The sequence below is a fragment of the Monopterus albus genome, unplaced genomic scaffold (assembly GCF_001952655.1).
Source record: "Monopterus albus unplaced genomic scaffold, M_albus_1.0 scaffold36.1, whole genome shotgun sequence".
In the NCBI taxonomy this organism is placed as follows: domain Eukaryota; kingdom Metazoa; phylum Chordata; class Actinopteri; order Synbranchiformes; family Synbranchidae; genus Monopterus; species Monopterus albus.
Window position 1 is genome coordinate 1,961,084 of NW_018127916.1, and position 17,053 is coordinate 1,978,136.

Here is a 17,053-nt window from a genome sequence, read left to right on the forward strand (position 1 = left end):
TCTGTAGAACTAATTTCTTCAGAAATGGCTATTTTTTGACTTTGTATCATTTCCAGTGTTGCTAAGGAAATCTACACTCAGCTGCTGAATAAATGGGCAACAATCTAAATCTACCACAGTCTGATACAACCACGCTGCAGTAATCCCATAAAGGTGACAATGCTCAGTTCTTGTTGAAACTGTAGAGAAGTGCTGATTCAACTGAAGGCTGTAGTTTAGAAGCTGAGGTGGTTCTAATATTATTTCCACCTTTGCAATGCAACAAAGCTCAAGTGAAATCAACACTAAGTGGACTTAATAAACTGGCAATAAGGAGAAAATCTTTCATTTAGTGTTGATGAGGATCCATTTTTGACAAACTGCTGTTGCAGCTTTCCTCTGACTTTTCCACGCACATTTTTGCTGCTACTTCATAATTTTTTTAGGTGTAATATCTGTACTGTATCTGAAGTGGGGCAGACAACAAACATACCATAAATAAAGACATGGAGAATTAAAACATAAGATAAGGAAGGGAATTTTTCAGCCAGAAGAGAAGAACAGCAGCGGAAAGTGGCAGATTATTGTGCAAACTGTGCAATTGGTATGTTTTATAATTTAAATCAGTCGATTTACTTCCAACTTACTTACCTTAGAGCATCAGTAAACAAAAACAATAAATACCTGAGTGAAGTCAGATCAGATCTCTCTACAGGCCAGCGAGATGGGAGGTACTTGTTGATCTATTATCACTTCTAATAGTGTCTTAATTAAGATGCTTTTGGTAAACATCTGCTAGGCTCAAAAGGGTTTATAAGATAGATTTTATGATTATATTAGCTTTAAAAGACTTGCGGGTAATGGGGTCCTTGTTGAGAACTGCTGGTCACTTTGTAACTCACACTATGTAGCTGTTCAACATCTCCAAAATGAGCCCCTTTAAATTGCTAGAAAACATACGGCAAATTGCAACTCCGAACCCTCTCTGCAGAAAGTCTATAAAAACATTTCTAATGCGCAGATGCACAGACATCTGACTCACTTAAGTGCAAGCCAAAGCAATCATCTAAACAAGACAAAAAGTTGTGATTTATACAGCACCAGCTCTTCTTTCTTCAATCAGTGTAGCTGTTTATTTGCTCATTTACCCAACAACATGGGCTGCAGTAATCATGCAGCCTGGCTGTGCTCTGTGTCAAGCATCATCTGTGGCATCAGTAATAACTGAGGTACAAACTACTGCCTCTCTCTGAATGAGGATATTATGCCAGTACTGCTCTAATACAACATGACTGTTCTGTCTTTCCTCATGGCTTCATTTCCACATGAACACCGCCTCTCGGCCACGCCACTCTGACTGACCCCCCTATGTGGACAAACTCATTTGTTTGGGGTGTGTGGGTGGTGGGAAATTAGCAGGGTGAGGGGCTGGGAACTAGCATCCTCAAAAGAATTGGTCACCAAACAAGATCTGTGTATCTGTAATAAAGCATATACCTTAAAAATAAAAAGAAGATTACTGAGGGAAGACAGCACACAAGAAAAAAGAGACAGAGAGAGATGGAGCTGCTGGAGGAAAGGAGAGCAGACTGAGGCAAGTCACAGGGGAGATGGCAGTCGTGGGTGCCCTTGAATTTGCCTGACTCATTACTGCAGCAGCACAGCCATGTGTGGTGATGGCAGGCTCAGAGAGAGCTCTCAGCCAGGCTCTGACAGGCAGCCCTGTTTTAGAACCACCAGAGGAACGCTTCAAAAGATGGCGAGCTCTTTTCTCCCTTTTAATGCAAGGCAAATGAGAAAAACCCTGATATGTTTTCATGAGTAACCACGTTGTTTGTGGAATGAAGGAAGAAATAACTAGATATAAGAATGTGTTAATGGAGGACAACAAGGGTATCTTTGAGTGACATGTCTTGTGTGGGTGACTCAATGTCACAGTAATAATTTAATTCTTCAGCTGCGTGGGTTTTGTCCAACTCAAACCAGCAACACTGTACAGCTACCTGCTGCTTTTCTCCTTTTACATACTATCTATAGTATCAATAGTTCCTGGAACAAAATTAAATGTCCAAATATCAAGGATAACCAGGGGTTGCAGCAGCCTTACATGCTTTCTCATCTGGTCTTACACTTCTGTCAAGTAGAGTGTGAAGATGTCCCTAGGGCAAGCAGACATGCAGCAGGAGTCTCTCCAGCCCTGCAATACTGCTGTCGCACACAGCCCACTGTTAGTCTTGATCATCACAATTAAGGCACGCTGGCTGCTGTGGCATTCACTTTGTCCTCCGCAGGAGCTGACTGCCAACTTGAGGCCACAGTGGTGTGATAATAAGTGCACAGCTTCGTACAGCTCCCATCAGGGTTACAGTGCTCCAGCCATCTATTTAAGATGGCGCCAGTGCTCCAAGTGTAGCATGACCGAACGAGGGAATTGTAATCTCATCACCATTAAAAGAGTTGCCTAAAATAAAGGCATTACTTCCCAGAACATAAAGCACATACTTTACACTGTGACCGAATGGGTCTCAGCAGATAAGAAGGCCTGGCTTCGTGGTTATAACCTGAATTAGTGAGTTCAAAGTAAGATTGACAGGGCAAATATTTTCACAACAAAATAACAGAGGATTTAACTGATAAGACTGCTTGGCATGCATTAAGATTCGGAAGATTGTTAGTGCTGATTGTGGCTATGGAATGCTTTAGGTCTCAAGAAGTTTGCATCAAGAGTATTTTCTGTTCTTGTACATTGAGTTTGGAGTTGAATGCTGTCCCTCTTTCTCAGAATGCATTAGCTCCCTATGAAATCCCTGCTCCCTGAAGAAAATGGCAGAGCCACAGTCAAATCCTCCTCAATCCTACCTTAATGTTCTTTATGTCGAGAAATAATGGAAAGCAAGCAATTATGTATTGGGAGAATGTTTGCCAGATGTGTGTGTGTCTCCATGCATCGGTCGGGTGCTGGATGTTTTTGAGAATTACAGACTTGGCCGAGGAGTGTTTATGGGGAAAAGGGTGAAAATCAGCAGGAGTTAAAGCTCTCAACACAGCAACAAGACTCAGGGCCTGATGTCAGAGGAGTGACATGCCAGGCTAAGCAGATTACAGCCCAACACAAACTAACCAAAGGCTGCACTCGTCAGTGGACTCTGGTGAGACAAACATACTGTCAACACACAGTTAAAGGGGTGGTGTCAGGACATATAATGTGTTGTCTATCTGAACCCTGTGGGGAAACTGGCCTGTTTAAGAACATCAAACCTAAGGTTTTAAGCACCAAACTGTACTGTAATAGTGAGCTGAGGCTTGTGTGCAATGTAAGCCTGAATGCATAAGCTACACACTGTGAAATTATGGTTCAAGTGCTATATATAATTGTGACTATTTGGCCAACACACAGCTATTCATAATCAGAAGGGGCCGTGTTTTATGCGTCTGTAATGTATTATGGTGGCGCCTTGTAGGGGTTGGTCCAATTGTCTGAGTTGGAGTGTCTACTGCAGATGTTGAAATTGGATTTTGTCCTCCTTGAAACACTAGTCATCAGTGTCCTGCTGTCTAAAGAAAGCCAGTGTCACAACGACAAGGTGAAGATGGCATCATTCTGTTTGTTTTTCTGGAGAACAAGATTATGACTTGATTGAATATTTTCTCAATTTAACCAAACCAAAGACATTCTAGCCCCAATCTCTGTGCACTCTTCTTACAGAAGTCCAAATTCTGCAGAACCACACAAATGGCAAGTTATATCATGCTACCAAAGGAAGAAGAAAGCGCAATACAGAGAGAATCAGAAACAGTTTAAGCCAATCTTGAATCCCATGTGCCAAAATGTCAAACAATTCGACACAAAGAGGCCAAGCTTTGGCTCGCAATCTACCAAATCCTTTGTCCTTCATCTCCAAACTTACCCACCCTGCAGAAACTCTAAGGTGCATATTCAAGGGTGGCACAACATGTGCCCCTCTGCTCCAGACAGTCAAAACACTGGGGCTGATTGCTCCTGCACTTTAACACATCATCACCATGTTGTTTTGGCACTTTAGTTAAGCAGTGTCAAGCTTCATGCTAAAAATGAAGTTTGTGCCTGCAGGCACAGCTCTCACACATTTGTTTGAATCTGACACATTGCTCCTGTCCACTCACTGGGAACAAAGAAGAAATGATAAAGAAACAATATCACAGGCTCTGTCCTACAGCAAATAAAGTTCAGCTTCAGTTACTAATTTACTTTCTGATCTCAAACGAACATGACAGAAAAGAACCAACACCATCTGCTGCCTCATTCTAATGTTTTTGTTTGTCTGGTAAGGATGAGATGTTACGCAACAAACCACCTCACTTGTAGATCTAAAAAGGCGAGCATGCCAAGCTCATCATGGAGACATGGTTGTTTCCGATGGGGCCTCTGTGTATTCCTACTCTTTCAGTATTGTAGATCTGGGAAGCCTCCAAAGCTCATGCCAGAATACAAAATGCCAGATCACTGCCTTGAAAAGAGCTCCAAACAGAGGGACAAGCTGGTGTCCAAGAAAAGAGAAACATCTTGTACTGGGCCTAATTACTTCTGCTCCAAGATTACACAGTTTTGACCTTTCTCAGGCTTCCAGCTCAGAGCATGATTGGAAATTAAGGAGGATGGCACTGATGTTCACAGCTATGTTAATTATATTTAATGCAAAACAGAGAAATATAAACTGCAGTTCTGTATTAACACACCAACTACCTGACTATGTTTATATTAAACTGTTAGTTAAATTAACTGTATTTGTCTTCTATTCCAATTTAATTCCTGTACTTTCTCATCCCAAACACCTCAGTGGAACAAACTGGTTGTGTAAAAGCTGCAATAATGGCCACTAAGAAAGGTCTGCTTTGTTTTTATGAAGATCAAAGATATATACCTATTTACAAGTTATTGATTGCTATTTTAAGTCTGCTTATGACAACCTGTATAGATGCACAATGTGGACCTTTTCATAGTAAAAAGTTAAGATACCAGCAGCAACTGAGGTCTGGAATCAATCTACTTTGTTGTGGATTGTCCTAAAATCTATGATAATAAATACAGATTAAATTATGACCAACTATAAATATAGCTAATTATAAATAAATGCAATTATATTTACTTGCTTGTTGTTAAAGGTGCATTAACTAATTTTTTTTTAGCCACCAGAGAGTCTAGTGAAAGGCAAAAAAAAAGGTAATGGCATAAATTACGGACACTTGCTAGGGACAGAGTGCAGCGGCACACTGTCAAGTGACGTTTTTGGCGAAAATGGCTAGAGCCGTTTTCACACATGAACTCCAGACTATGTCCAGAGTTGCCCTTTCACACATGTAGCACACAACAGGAAGCAGTCTGTGTGAGAAGCATTGTCACCGACTGGAAATATTCCATATGGTTTATACCGGTGTTCTTTGCCATCAGATGTTTATATTCTTCCAGTTTCACACCAGTCACATGATAGAACATCATCAACATGCCCAATAACTGTGAATACTGCAGATTATATGCTGCTGTATTCTCACATGGGCTCACCCCAGCTCACTCTGACTTTATGTGGACTTTGTACTATGGAGCTGGCAGGGTAAAGTGCGCTTTCTGTTCTCATATATAGCTCCTCTGGGTAATGTCTAGATAATTTCAGGGTTCGCTAGGTGGCAGGAAGGAATGATATCTGAACAAACAATCAAAACAGAGGGTAGAAAATAAGGAATAACAACAGAAGGGCTGCAGACAGCAGAGTGTCATGGAGGGGGGTAGTACATCTGAGAGACACCACACCCTGTCCCATTTTTACCGGATTTATCAAACAATGTGCAAAATCTTAGACAATACACCTTTAAACATTTTTTTAAATAAATCAGGGCATTATAGTTCCTTTCTCCAGTCCTCATTAATTGCATTATTTCTAGAATGGACTGTCTGCCCATTGTCTTCACCGGGTGCTGTAATATGTGAAAGTGTTGGGCATTTAAAAATGAATGACATAAATGACTGCTATTCATCAATTTGTCTGACTATTTCTCCATCAGACAGGGTTTATAATTCAGCTGCAGTCTCCACATAAACCTGCTCAATGATTCACAGCAGTGAGGGAAGGATGAGCTTGTCGTTATCCAAGATACACTTTAAGAGCGTAAAAGGTCAGTGTAATGAATAGTCAAGGCTGAAGTCACTACACTGACACTGTGCAGCGAGGAAGGACTTTGAATAATAGGGTAACAGCCCAAGTTACAGTGTCTGTGGCATTTTTTAAAAAGTGGACATACAACAAAGATGATAGTATAACATTAAACTGAAGCTGTTGCTCTGACATACAACAAGGGAGTGTAATCCCTTCAAAACTGCATGGCTGAGTGTTAACAATCAACAGGTCTGTTTCTTATGAGAAAGTTCACCTTGCTGTGTGCCAAGAAGACTGGAAGTGTTTCCATGTTGCATAAAACAGATCTGAATATCTCCATTAATAACAGTAGACAGACTACACAACATTAGACTGAAATGCATTTCTGTGTATCTGCAGCCAAGAAGGATCCAGATTAGGAGCTTTGTATCACAGTTATTGGATTCTGGCTCTGTGGGAATGGAATTAGTGTGGAAAATATGACTCAGTGTAAACACATTTGACACATTAACTTGAGCATTTCACTGCATATATTCATAGTCACCGTCATGAAATAATATGGCTTTATAATGTAATGAATGGTATAAGAGTTCTGATTTTTTAAATAGATGCATTTTCATTTCATTCACTGCTGAGTCAAGATCTCTTCAATGAAACAAACCATATTTCTTCTATTTTGTGGGCTTGTAAGTACAGAGATGACAGTACACATGGGAAAAAGGGTTGACATGCTACAAAGGTTCCCTGACAGACATAATCTTCTGCTTCTAATAAGCTCAGATGCATCTCTATTATTATTATTGTGATGCAAAAGTTGGTCTACAGTACTTTTCCTGAAATACTTCCAGAATACTGTCTAACAGTTCCCATGGAATGAATGAGTGAAACTTCATAAATGTGGTGCAGAGTGAGATGAGTTATAAGAAAATGTTAAGCTTCCCCATTACAGTGTGTCACAGTGTGTCAGTGCTATGACTAACCTGTATTTCCTCGTACGCCTCCTCAATAGTGGTCACTTGATGCTGCTCGTGTAGCGCCGGCTCGTCACAGAAGAAGCACACCAGACTTTTGTCAGTGAGGCAGAACAGCTTGACCTTCTCGTGGTCCTTGCAGGGATAGGAGCTCCTTTGAGCGTTAAGGATGGCGTCCAGCGGGAAGGCTGAATAGCGCTCCACAATGTTGGACAACTTGAGACTCGGAGAAAGAAGAGGATCGGCGAAAGTCCTCCGGCACTCAGGACAGTCCCGTGTTCCGTGAGGCTCTTGCCTACTCCAGTGTTCGGTAATGCACTTTCTGCAGAAGTAGTGTTCACAGCCAAAGCTGACGGGGTCCTGGTAGATGCTGAGGCAGATGGAACAGAGGAGCTCGTCCTTCAGACAGCAAGCCATTTGCAAAGATGAAGACTGAACAGCATCTAAGAAGACAATGCTCTGGAGCACAGTACACTTGGTTTAATCTTCAGTTGAGTGGTTCATTGCCATGTGGGAGAAGGGATTTCAACTTTAACGTATCTGTTGAAATATGATAAATAGCAACAATAAGATGCAACTAATCTTTCATTAGACCACAACAGCTCAATGAACTGATCTATTTATGACAGAGAAATGATTAACAGAAACAGGTTCCATTGGTTACACATTAACAAAATCGACTTCAATGAGACCTTCTTTAACATACACTCATACTAAAAAAAAATAAGTGTGGTCACTGTTGGCAGTCACTTCATACCATTAACAGCAGCCAAACCTGGGTTTAACCTGTTTAATTTATATCAAATAATACAACATTCATAAACAATTTTGATAACATCTTATAATATCTGAATATTTGCTGGGTTTGTTAGTCTTTCATAATAATACACTGAAAATTTTAAATTGGGGTTTTGAGGAGCTTCAATAATTTAACAAGAAACTCAAATTTAATGAGTCATTTTATTTAGCCATAAGAGTTTTATCCTCCTCCTTTCATGAGAAAACACCTGAATATGTTGATTGTATCACAATACTCATCCAGCTTGCCACATCCCTTTCCCCCCCCGGGTATTCCTAATCAACAAGCAACCAGGGAAACACCTGCGGCAGTATTACCCCCGCTGCTGTCTTTCTCCCTTCTCCGGTGTTGTGAAGCTTCCCTTTAAATTCCCTGAAAAAGAGGGTTTCGGGAACGGGCTTTCTAATTCTTACCATCTTACTACAAACTGTCGAGCCTACATCTGTGCTGTAGGTTAATGTTAGCATACTTGCTAATTAATGAGCTTGGTCCACCTTGTTTAAAAGGTGGATTTGTAAACATAACCGAGCAGGACCACGACACTATCAACCACAGCGAGAGGATGAGAGAGCGCAAATACTAACAGAATAAAGTACATATTAATTAATTATTATTAATTCGTTGTTTGAGCGATCAAGATGTTTTACTTTGGCAGTTCATAACCGAAGATACTGGTATATATCGAAACTAAATCTTCAACTCACCAGCCTCACTGCAGCGACAAGAACGGCTCCAGCACAACTCTGTTTCAGGAAGAAGAGCAACACACAGCGGCAACAGGCAGAACCAATGGTACTGAACGAGGGAGGGGGAGCTTAACAAACATGATATTTACAAACTAACTGGAGGTTTCCATAACTACTTTGAGAAAAGGGTATTAGTGTTCATGTATATTTACTTTAACAAATGAAGTGATTTGGTTGATTATGACGCGTAGAAATAACAATATGAAATTTCCTGCTTCTAATAATAATAATGGAGTGGCTCACACTTCCTCCGGTTACCGTAGCTGCTTAGCTACGCTTAGCTTAGCCTTTTTGTGGTCTCAGAATAAGGACACCATATCCTCCCATCAGCCCGCAACCTTTGATTATGAATCAGAACTTCTGCAGATAGGGCAGTTGAATCGCGATGAGCTAAATCATGATTGAATAAAACCCATAAAATCACAGCTGATATTAAGATTGTGTCCCGGTCTCTGGGCTCTTTGGGGCAGAATTCACTCAGTGAACTTTCTGTTCAAAAGCAGGGACATCATATTGCTTAATATGAAAGAATAGACTATTTTCTGAAAATATTATCAGCTGATGAAGATCAGCGCCATATCGCCGCCTCAGGTGCAGCCTATACATTTAATTAAAGGGGTTTCTTCGCCCTTGCCGCTACGTAAAAAGCGGCATACCGGCACGGGAAAAACGAACACATCCTGATTATCGGTAGCGGAAGAAGAAGTGAGTGGGTTGGGGTTCCCAATCATCAACGAGGGCCGCGCGGAGTGGGCGGGGCTGCAGATGTTTTGAATTTTGAGAGGGACAGGGTACAGCTGTTTGTTGAGTTCGTGGCAAGCAGCAAGTACCTGTCTATATAGATCGCGATGATCTCAGCCCGAGCTTCAGATTTTATCCAGCACTAATTCACATACTTTGGTTTGGCGCCAGGAGATTACCAAGTAAGACCAGATGCAAAAACAAACCGAGGGAGATCGCCTTAAACTTAATTCTATGTTGTGCCTGCAGGAAAACGGAGCTTGGAGTGTTCTGTAAGACCCATAGCTCTTCTTTAAGAAAGCCTTTTTGTTTTAACGATCTTTTAATGCATAATTTGTCTCTATCAGATCTTTCGGATGTGGGAGGCCTCCCAGTTTGATAAAGCAAGCGTGCATCTTGAGTTGAGGTTGTTTTAGTGTACTACCAAATTTTTACTGTTACTGTCACTCTGCTGTATTTCCTACTAAAATACTGTACAACACCAATTTGTCTAACATAGACTGTACAATCTTAGAAATAGCTTCAATGAGTTTTTGGGAGAATTGGGATTGTGGATTTTTAGCCCCATCATACCCACCATAAACTGAAATAACTTTAGAAAGGGATCTCTGTGTTACGGAAGAGTATTAGGGCCACTGCATAAATTCTTTTTAAAATTCTGACTTTATTCTCAGAATTCAGACTTTAAACTCAGAATTCTGACTTTAATCTTAATGTCAGAATTCTGACTTTAATCTCAGAATTCTGACTTTATTCTCAGAATTCTGACTTTATTCTGAGAATTCTGACTTTAATCTCAGAATTCTCAGAATAAAGTCAGAATTCTGAGATTAAAGTCAGAATTCTGAGTTTAAAGTCAGAATTCTGAGAATAAACTCAGAATTCTGAGAATAAACTCAGAATTCTGACTTTAATCTCAGAATTCTGAGTTTATTCTCAGAATGTGGCCTGTAGGGACAGAAGAAATTATGACAGTGACCAAAAATGATTTCAGTGTACATGTGGGCTCATAGATTTTTTATTTTTTTAAACAGGTTCATAAAAGGTTAACTGTCCTTAAAACTCAGAGTATCTGCAAGTCTTAAAGTCTTAAAAAATGCTAAATAGTGTTGACCCAAAGTCTTTAGAATGTTCATTTACAAGGATCTTGAATATCTCTTCCTTGTTTGCCATAGATAGTAACATTAGTTAAATTGGTGGTGATCAAATCAATGTGTGGATGCTAGAAAAACTTTGAACAATTCTTTCTATAAAATTTTGCCACTTACCTGGCTCCAGACATGAACATGAGACAATGGGTCCCTGGGCCCCAGACAAGTTAAAACCTCTGACCATAGGTGTCCCAGACATCATTATTTAAAGTATTCTGTATATACATATATTTACACACAGTAACAGGTGTATGATTTTGATATGGAAATAGTACAACAAAGGTTTAAGTTTCTTCTTGTATAATGACAAAACGTGATCAGTCTTTCATGCCAGTGAAACTTCATAAACTGTAACTATCCCTCTCCTGCACTGACATTAGTGACTGTTTGCCATCCTCTTGCTGTGGGATGCTAAAGGACTCCTCTTCTTCTCCAAGGGGGAGCTTACAGTTTGCATCTGCTTGCATCGAGTCTGTTGGCATGGCAGACTGTCCGCCACAGGACCCATTTCCTATATGGAAAGTGATGTTGACATTGACGTGGGGACTGGTGGTAACAGGGCTAATGACTGACTGTGTGGGGGTGCTAGGCAGAGGTATGACAGGCTCTCTGTTGGAAATTAAGGGCATGGGCTCCGACAGAGCAGAGTATTGGTTGTTGAGGGCTGCTGTGGATTGCAAAGGGCCAATGGACTCATGACTACTAGAGCCTTCTGTTCTGGTCAGAGTTTCAGTATTGATAGTACACTGACTGTGGTTGCTGCAGGCTTCCCCTCTCTCCAACAGACACTGTTGTTCTGGTGATGTAACTGTGAACAAAGTCAGATGAGCTTCCTCCAAGCAACCCTGAGTGCCCTGCAGTAGACAGAAATGTGAAGTTTATTTTACATTTTTTTCCAGTTATGGGTTTTAGCACTTAGGGTAGTGATGATGCTGCATTACAATCATACTGTAGGAGTTTCTAATAAATTCTACCCAATATATGTATGTAAAATGCCAAGAATACGTTACAGAATTGACATCCACTAACAATGAAGAAAAATCAAAGGAACTCACTTTATCACTACTATCACAATTTCCATTTGCGTCAACTTTAGGATGAAGTCTTGCTGCATCTGGAAAAACAGAGTAAACATGCAGAGACAGTGAGTAAGATAGTGAAAATGTTATACTAAATCATGATCATTATCATTCTGTGTATGAAGTGGAAGATAAATACAATGTAGATACAATCATAGCTTTCCCACAAAACAAGAACATGATTAATGCACCTTTTTATAGGATATAGTTACCTTTCTTACAGATTGGTTTATAAACGAACAGCAGAATGAGAGCGATGAACAGCAAAATTAACGTGACCACTCCGATAATGGCTGTAGATAATAGAGAGGTTAATGCAAACACAGCACAGAAGAGAAATATTTAAACACAGATTAAGCCTCCGAGTTGCATCATGATGGCTAGTGACACCAAATCAGTTACCATACCCAGTGTAATGCCAAGTGCTATCGGTGGTGGTGGGCTTGTTGAAGGAATGACAGAAAACCCGGAGTTTGTTGGTCCACGTGTAGGTTTGGAGTTTAAGATTTCTGAGACTGTGCTCATCGTACGTCCAGTCGTGCGAGGCTCTTTTGTTGCCTCAGGTTTACACACAGTGTCTGACGTGGCGTTCCCTTTTTTAACAACAGCCCGCCCATGACAGCTGCAGAGAAACAAAGAAAGATCTGAGTCAAACATCTGAGTCTCTCGCAGCTGAGTACAGATGCAGCTCTCCTTCACTCACTCTGTATGAGGCCGACAGGGGTCCTTGTAGGAGACTGTGTCAGAGAATGTCCCTTTGAGACATGGTGCACACTTCACATTTGAGTTTGCTGTCCCTGAAAACAAACCCAAACATGCTGCAATTTCACAAACCACATTTTATTTTAATTTTAGACAGTATATATGTAATATGCTACTGTATGTTTTAAGTAAGTTTGATAGGTTGTGGTTGATCTACATTCACTGGCCATTTTATTAGGTACACCTGTACCATTGTATACAATTCAGTGCAACACTTCCACCTTAACATCAGTATTTATGAAGCTCAAAATGTTTCAGTTTATGGTGAAGGCAGTGTTGTACTGGTCTACATTATATTCAGAGGTGTTCATAATGTTCTGACTCTCATAGCTGGGGAGTACAAAAATATAGAGACATGTCTAAACATAATGTAGTCCAGTACAACACCAACTTTAACTATGACCTCAGTACTAAATTTATACATTTAGTACAATTTAACCAAAACCTGAAACATTTCAAGCTTCATAAACACAGATGTTAAGGCAGAAGTGTTGCATTAAATTGCATACAATTGTACAGGTGTGCAGTAGCTAATAAAGTAGCTGGTGAGTGTATATAACAACAATATGAAAGTATTGGTAGCTTGATAATCAATGTGAAACACTGGATGTGATTTGGCCTTTGCAGCATTTATACTAGAGATCATATTCCTCAGACTGTAATTTCACTCGACACATGAAGTTTCAGGGCCCTCACAAAAATGAGATGGCTAATTTCAAAATAAAATGTATGCAAGAATTAAATGTATGGTAAACACAAACTGTGACTACTAAATAGCAGGTACTGTACCTGGCACAGACACTCCAAGACCAACTTTGCATATGTTGTACTTGTGGCAGTCACTGCAGTATGGCTTATTAAACCCCAGGATACAGTACCTCCCAGGCTGACACGTACACTTGGCATTTGTGGTAGAGTTGCATCTATGTGCATACTGCAGACCTTTGGCTAGTTATAAATAGAAAAGGTTTTGTTTACAGGGATGGTTATGTGATAAAAGCTAAAATGAAGCAGTACAAATGTAAAATAAACATGTATTCTTGTACAGTGCCGCTCTCTACCTTCTTTACATTTGGCACAGGACAAACAGTTTCCAGCATAGTTCCAATTCCCCATGTACTGCTCTGGCTCACATGGTTTACACACGCTGTCAGTTGTTTCAGTGCAGAATTGTATCAGTCGCTGTCCTGTAATAATATATACATGAATTAATCCACGTTAGCCAATGCATTTTATACACAACAGCATTATTCTACAACATCACAATGTGACTCCAAAACTAACACATTCAAGGATTAATTTTACATGATTCCTCATACATTTGTACCATGTGTTTATCTTGGTTTGACTTGATTTTCCTGGTTAAAATATATTATCACATCATGCCTACAACAGTGTTGTTCATCACAGGCCAAAATAAAATTTTGATTGTGTGACACAGGCTTACATATATTTTATGTTTGCTGAGGTGTTTATTCATGAGATGTACTGTTATGCAATTAAATAAACAATTTATTAAAATGCTTTCAGATGAACACCCACTGCGTCCCTCCCTCACTCCATAGTACTGTAGAGACATGGGATGTAAAACAATTAATGCCACACTGGGTGGGCGAGTTGAGTTTAGCAGACGCATGAGATTAAGTTATTGCTTGAACACATCAGCAGTTTTAATAGCCTAACTTTTTTACTAAAAGTTTGAGAAGGAATGTGGTGGACAGCTCCGATGAAAAAAGTAAAAGTCATACTGAGAACATGTCTGCATAAATAGAGATACATTTAACAGTGTTTCTGCTCTTCACAAGTGGCAATGTTTAGGCATGTTGCACTGCTGGCCACACCAGCATCGGACAGCTTGCTACTCAAGATATTACTGCATCCAGCATTTGTAACATTTTACCACAGTGTGGTACACTAGCTCATCTTGCAAGTGATTTGACTTGAGGATTTCTGGATTTGGGGAAGATTACAGTCCAGTAATGACAGCAACGTTACCCAAGATAGTGTCACATTTCACATACAGATGGGTAACAAATTAAAGGACAGGCTTGAATGAATGTTCTATTCCAGGTTGACAGTGCCCCCATCCATAGTTCATGATGGGTCATTGAATGGTTTGATAAGTATGAAAATGATGTGAATCATATGTCATGGCCAGTCAACCCAGTTGAACACCTATGGGAGATTTTGGACCAACGTGTTAGACAATGTCTCCACCACCACCACGGCCATCAAAACACCACATGAGGGAATATCTTTTGTAAGAATGGTGTTCATCCCTCCAGTAGAGTCCAGAGACATGTAGAACCAATGCCAAGGAGGCTGAAGTTGTTCATGTGATGGCCCGACACTTTGTTGGCTTTTCCTTTCATTTGTCACCCGTCTGTATATTTAAATGACAGAGAAAACCCCCTATTCTATAATGTTTTCACTTTGCCGTTAAAGGTTACGGAGTAGAGATTGATAGTATACACCAATGGACAAAAATGGCATTTTTATCCATTTAAACTTACAATTATAAACAATGTGTGACGCTGCTGAGGGGGTCCAAATACTTGAACCCACTGTATCTGAGCATTTGTCAAAGTCTGTATGTTAATTGGGAAACTTGTAGTCCATCTAGAGTTTACAGGGCGACACTTACCAGGCTGGCATTTCTTGCAACACAGCCTCAGTCCCTCATGCACATATTCTGTTGTACTGTCACGACAATTTCCATTTGAGTCAGGCTGATAGGGCTGAAGGCACACCTGTTGAAAAGAAAGACAACCCTTATCTGCTTATTGAACTGATGAAGACTGAAGAACACAGAAGTCTTTTCCTTTAAATACATCTGTTCTGAGGTAAACCAAAAGCCTTAACCATAACCAGTCAGTAAAGATAGTAATTTTAGAGGAGCCAGGCAAGTTGACCAATGACTGGTAAAGTTTTTCATCATGCTAAACAGGGGCTTAAAGGGGTACCTTGACCACCCACTCCTGCACCCACCATTTCCCTTCTGAGAATGTTTCTGTCTGCTGCCGGTGCGGTTAAAACAGGCAACCATTGTTCTGAATTTGTAGGAGGTGCATTTCACCTCTACAGTAGCTCTCTCTGTGGGGCCCTCCAAAATGTTTGGCTTTAGGTACTGCACACAAGCATTCATGCAGTAACCCAGGTATGACCGCACTCTGACATGCATACCATAATATAATAAATACAGTGAACTCAGCATTGTTGTGCTGAAGAGTCATGAAACAGTAGCAGGTCACACACTTCCTCTGCACAAATGTGAAACTCACAGCACCCTATGATAAGCACAAGTAAGACTATGCTGACAGCAGCAGTGCATTTCTCGCTTTACAGGAAACAGAGGCGGCCCTTGGTTCTAAAGTACAGGCTTTTTTTGAGTGTTGTAACCACCATTAGTACAGGGAGTGGTGTTATCTCTGGCAAGCTTCGATTTGTCCACAAGAACATTGTTTTTTCCTTTTCCTCCTGATCCTGGCTGCACGCCTAAACTAACTCATCATATTTAGCAGAAATGTACAGTGATACTTAAGAGAGTTACTGACAGTGATACAACCAGAAGTTGCTGCATAATTTCATAACTTTGTGTCTTAGAAATGAAATATTCAGTCTGAAACTACATCAGATGCCAAGGACCTGAAACCAAATATTCCTACTGGTTCACACTACAACCATACATTAAATCTTCACTGATTTTTACTGTAATGTAACACTGTCACAAAACAATCTTCACTGATTTTTACTGTAATGTAACACTGTCACAGAACAATCTTCACTGATTTTTACTGTAATGTAACACTGTCACACTCAGTACAAAACTGATACAGAAAGAACCATAAGAACTTTCAGGACATGTGGCATTTCAGAGAAATGTGTAAACGATAAATGCTTTTACACTTTAAAATTATTCAAGGAAGTTTTATTGTTATTCCATAAAGTTAACAGGAATGAAATTGTACTCGGGGATTCGGTTTAAGAACAAGCAATACAAAAAAGTTATGTTAGTTAAATGACACATATTTAACACATTTTTCAATACTGATTTTGAAAGTACTCAGTGCTTGTTTAACTTCACATTCCCTAGAATTAATCCAAGTAAATGAAACTTAAACTGACCATACAAACCAGTCCAGTCACTGACACAGTAAACAGCGCAAACATGTGCGACAGCCGTAAAGAGAGACACAATGCTTACCTTTATAATTTGGGTATTCAGAAGAATCAGGAATACAAGTACGTCCTTCATTGCTTCTTTAAAGCAAATTAAAGACTGTAGAGGAAACAGTAGCCGGCTTGTGCACTGTGCTCTTCATCTTACAAAGGCGGGCCAAGAGTCTGTGCTAATATGAAGTTTCCCTGAACTGACTTGTGTTAAAGGAAGGAAATAGCTCTAACCCACATTCAGTCATCTGATATGAATAATGAGGATATTTATTTATAAAAGATATTTATTGTACATATACACACACAACACAAAAATATAATCATCATTTTTTGACCTGCAGCTGAAATGAAAAGTACAGTGCTTATGATATATATTCATTTTTTACAACTTGAATCAAAGTAAGTGTCACATAATTAGTTAAATGGAGATTGGTGTGTAGTCAGCGGTTTGAAGTGTGAAAGGTTTGCCATTTAGTGAGTCAGTACTATAACAGTTGATACTCCACACCAAGCCTTGTTTGTGT

The 17,053-nt window shown here is 39.9% G+C and overlaps 2 protein-coding genes across 2 annotated transcripts in view; both read right to left on the reverse strand.

The window, feature by feature from the left end:
• trim62.1 (tripartite motif containing 62, tandem duplicate 1) overlaps positions 1 to 9,264 on the reverse strand; it is a 32,018-nt gene extending 22,754 nt beyond the window's left edge. The window contains exons 1-2 of the mRNA XM_020598009.1: positions 8,582 to 9,264; positions 7,088 to 7,618 (exon numbers count right to left, since the gene is read on the reverse strand). Coding sequence (XP_020453665.1) covers positions 7,088 to 7,495 — 408 coding nt within the window. The 5' untranslated portion in view covers positions 7,496 to 7,618; positions 8,582 to 9,264. The remainder of the gene's footprint in view (positions 1 to 7,087; positions 7,619 to 8,581) is intronic.
• Positions 9,265 to 10,371: 1,107 nt separating this feature from the next.
• On the reverse strand, positions 10,372 to 16,695 carry tnfrsf1b (tumor necrosis factor receptor superfamily, member 1B). The gene is made up of 9 exons (XM_020598150.1): positions 16,561 to 16,695; positions 15,001 to 15,106; positions 13,418 to 13,543; positions 13,146 to 13,304; positions 12,298 to 12,391; positions 12,002 to 12,216; positions 11,807 to 11,887; positions 11,571 to 11,629; positions 10,372 to 11,369 (listed from the first exon to the last, which is right to left on the reverse strand). Exons 1-9 carry the CDS (start codon positions 16,609 to 16,611, stop codon positions 10,857 to 10,859), a joined length of 1,404 nt encoding a protein of 467 aa, XP_020453806.1. The 5' UTR covers positions 16,612 to 16,695; the 3' UTR covers positions 10,372 to 10,856.
• Positions 16,696 to 17,053: the final 358 nt, after the last annotated feature.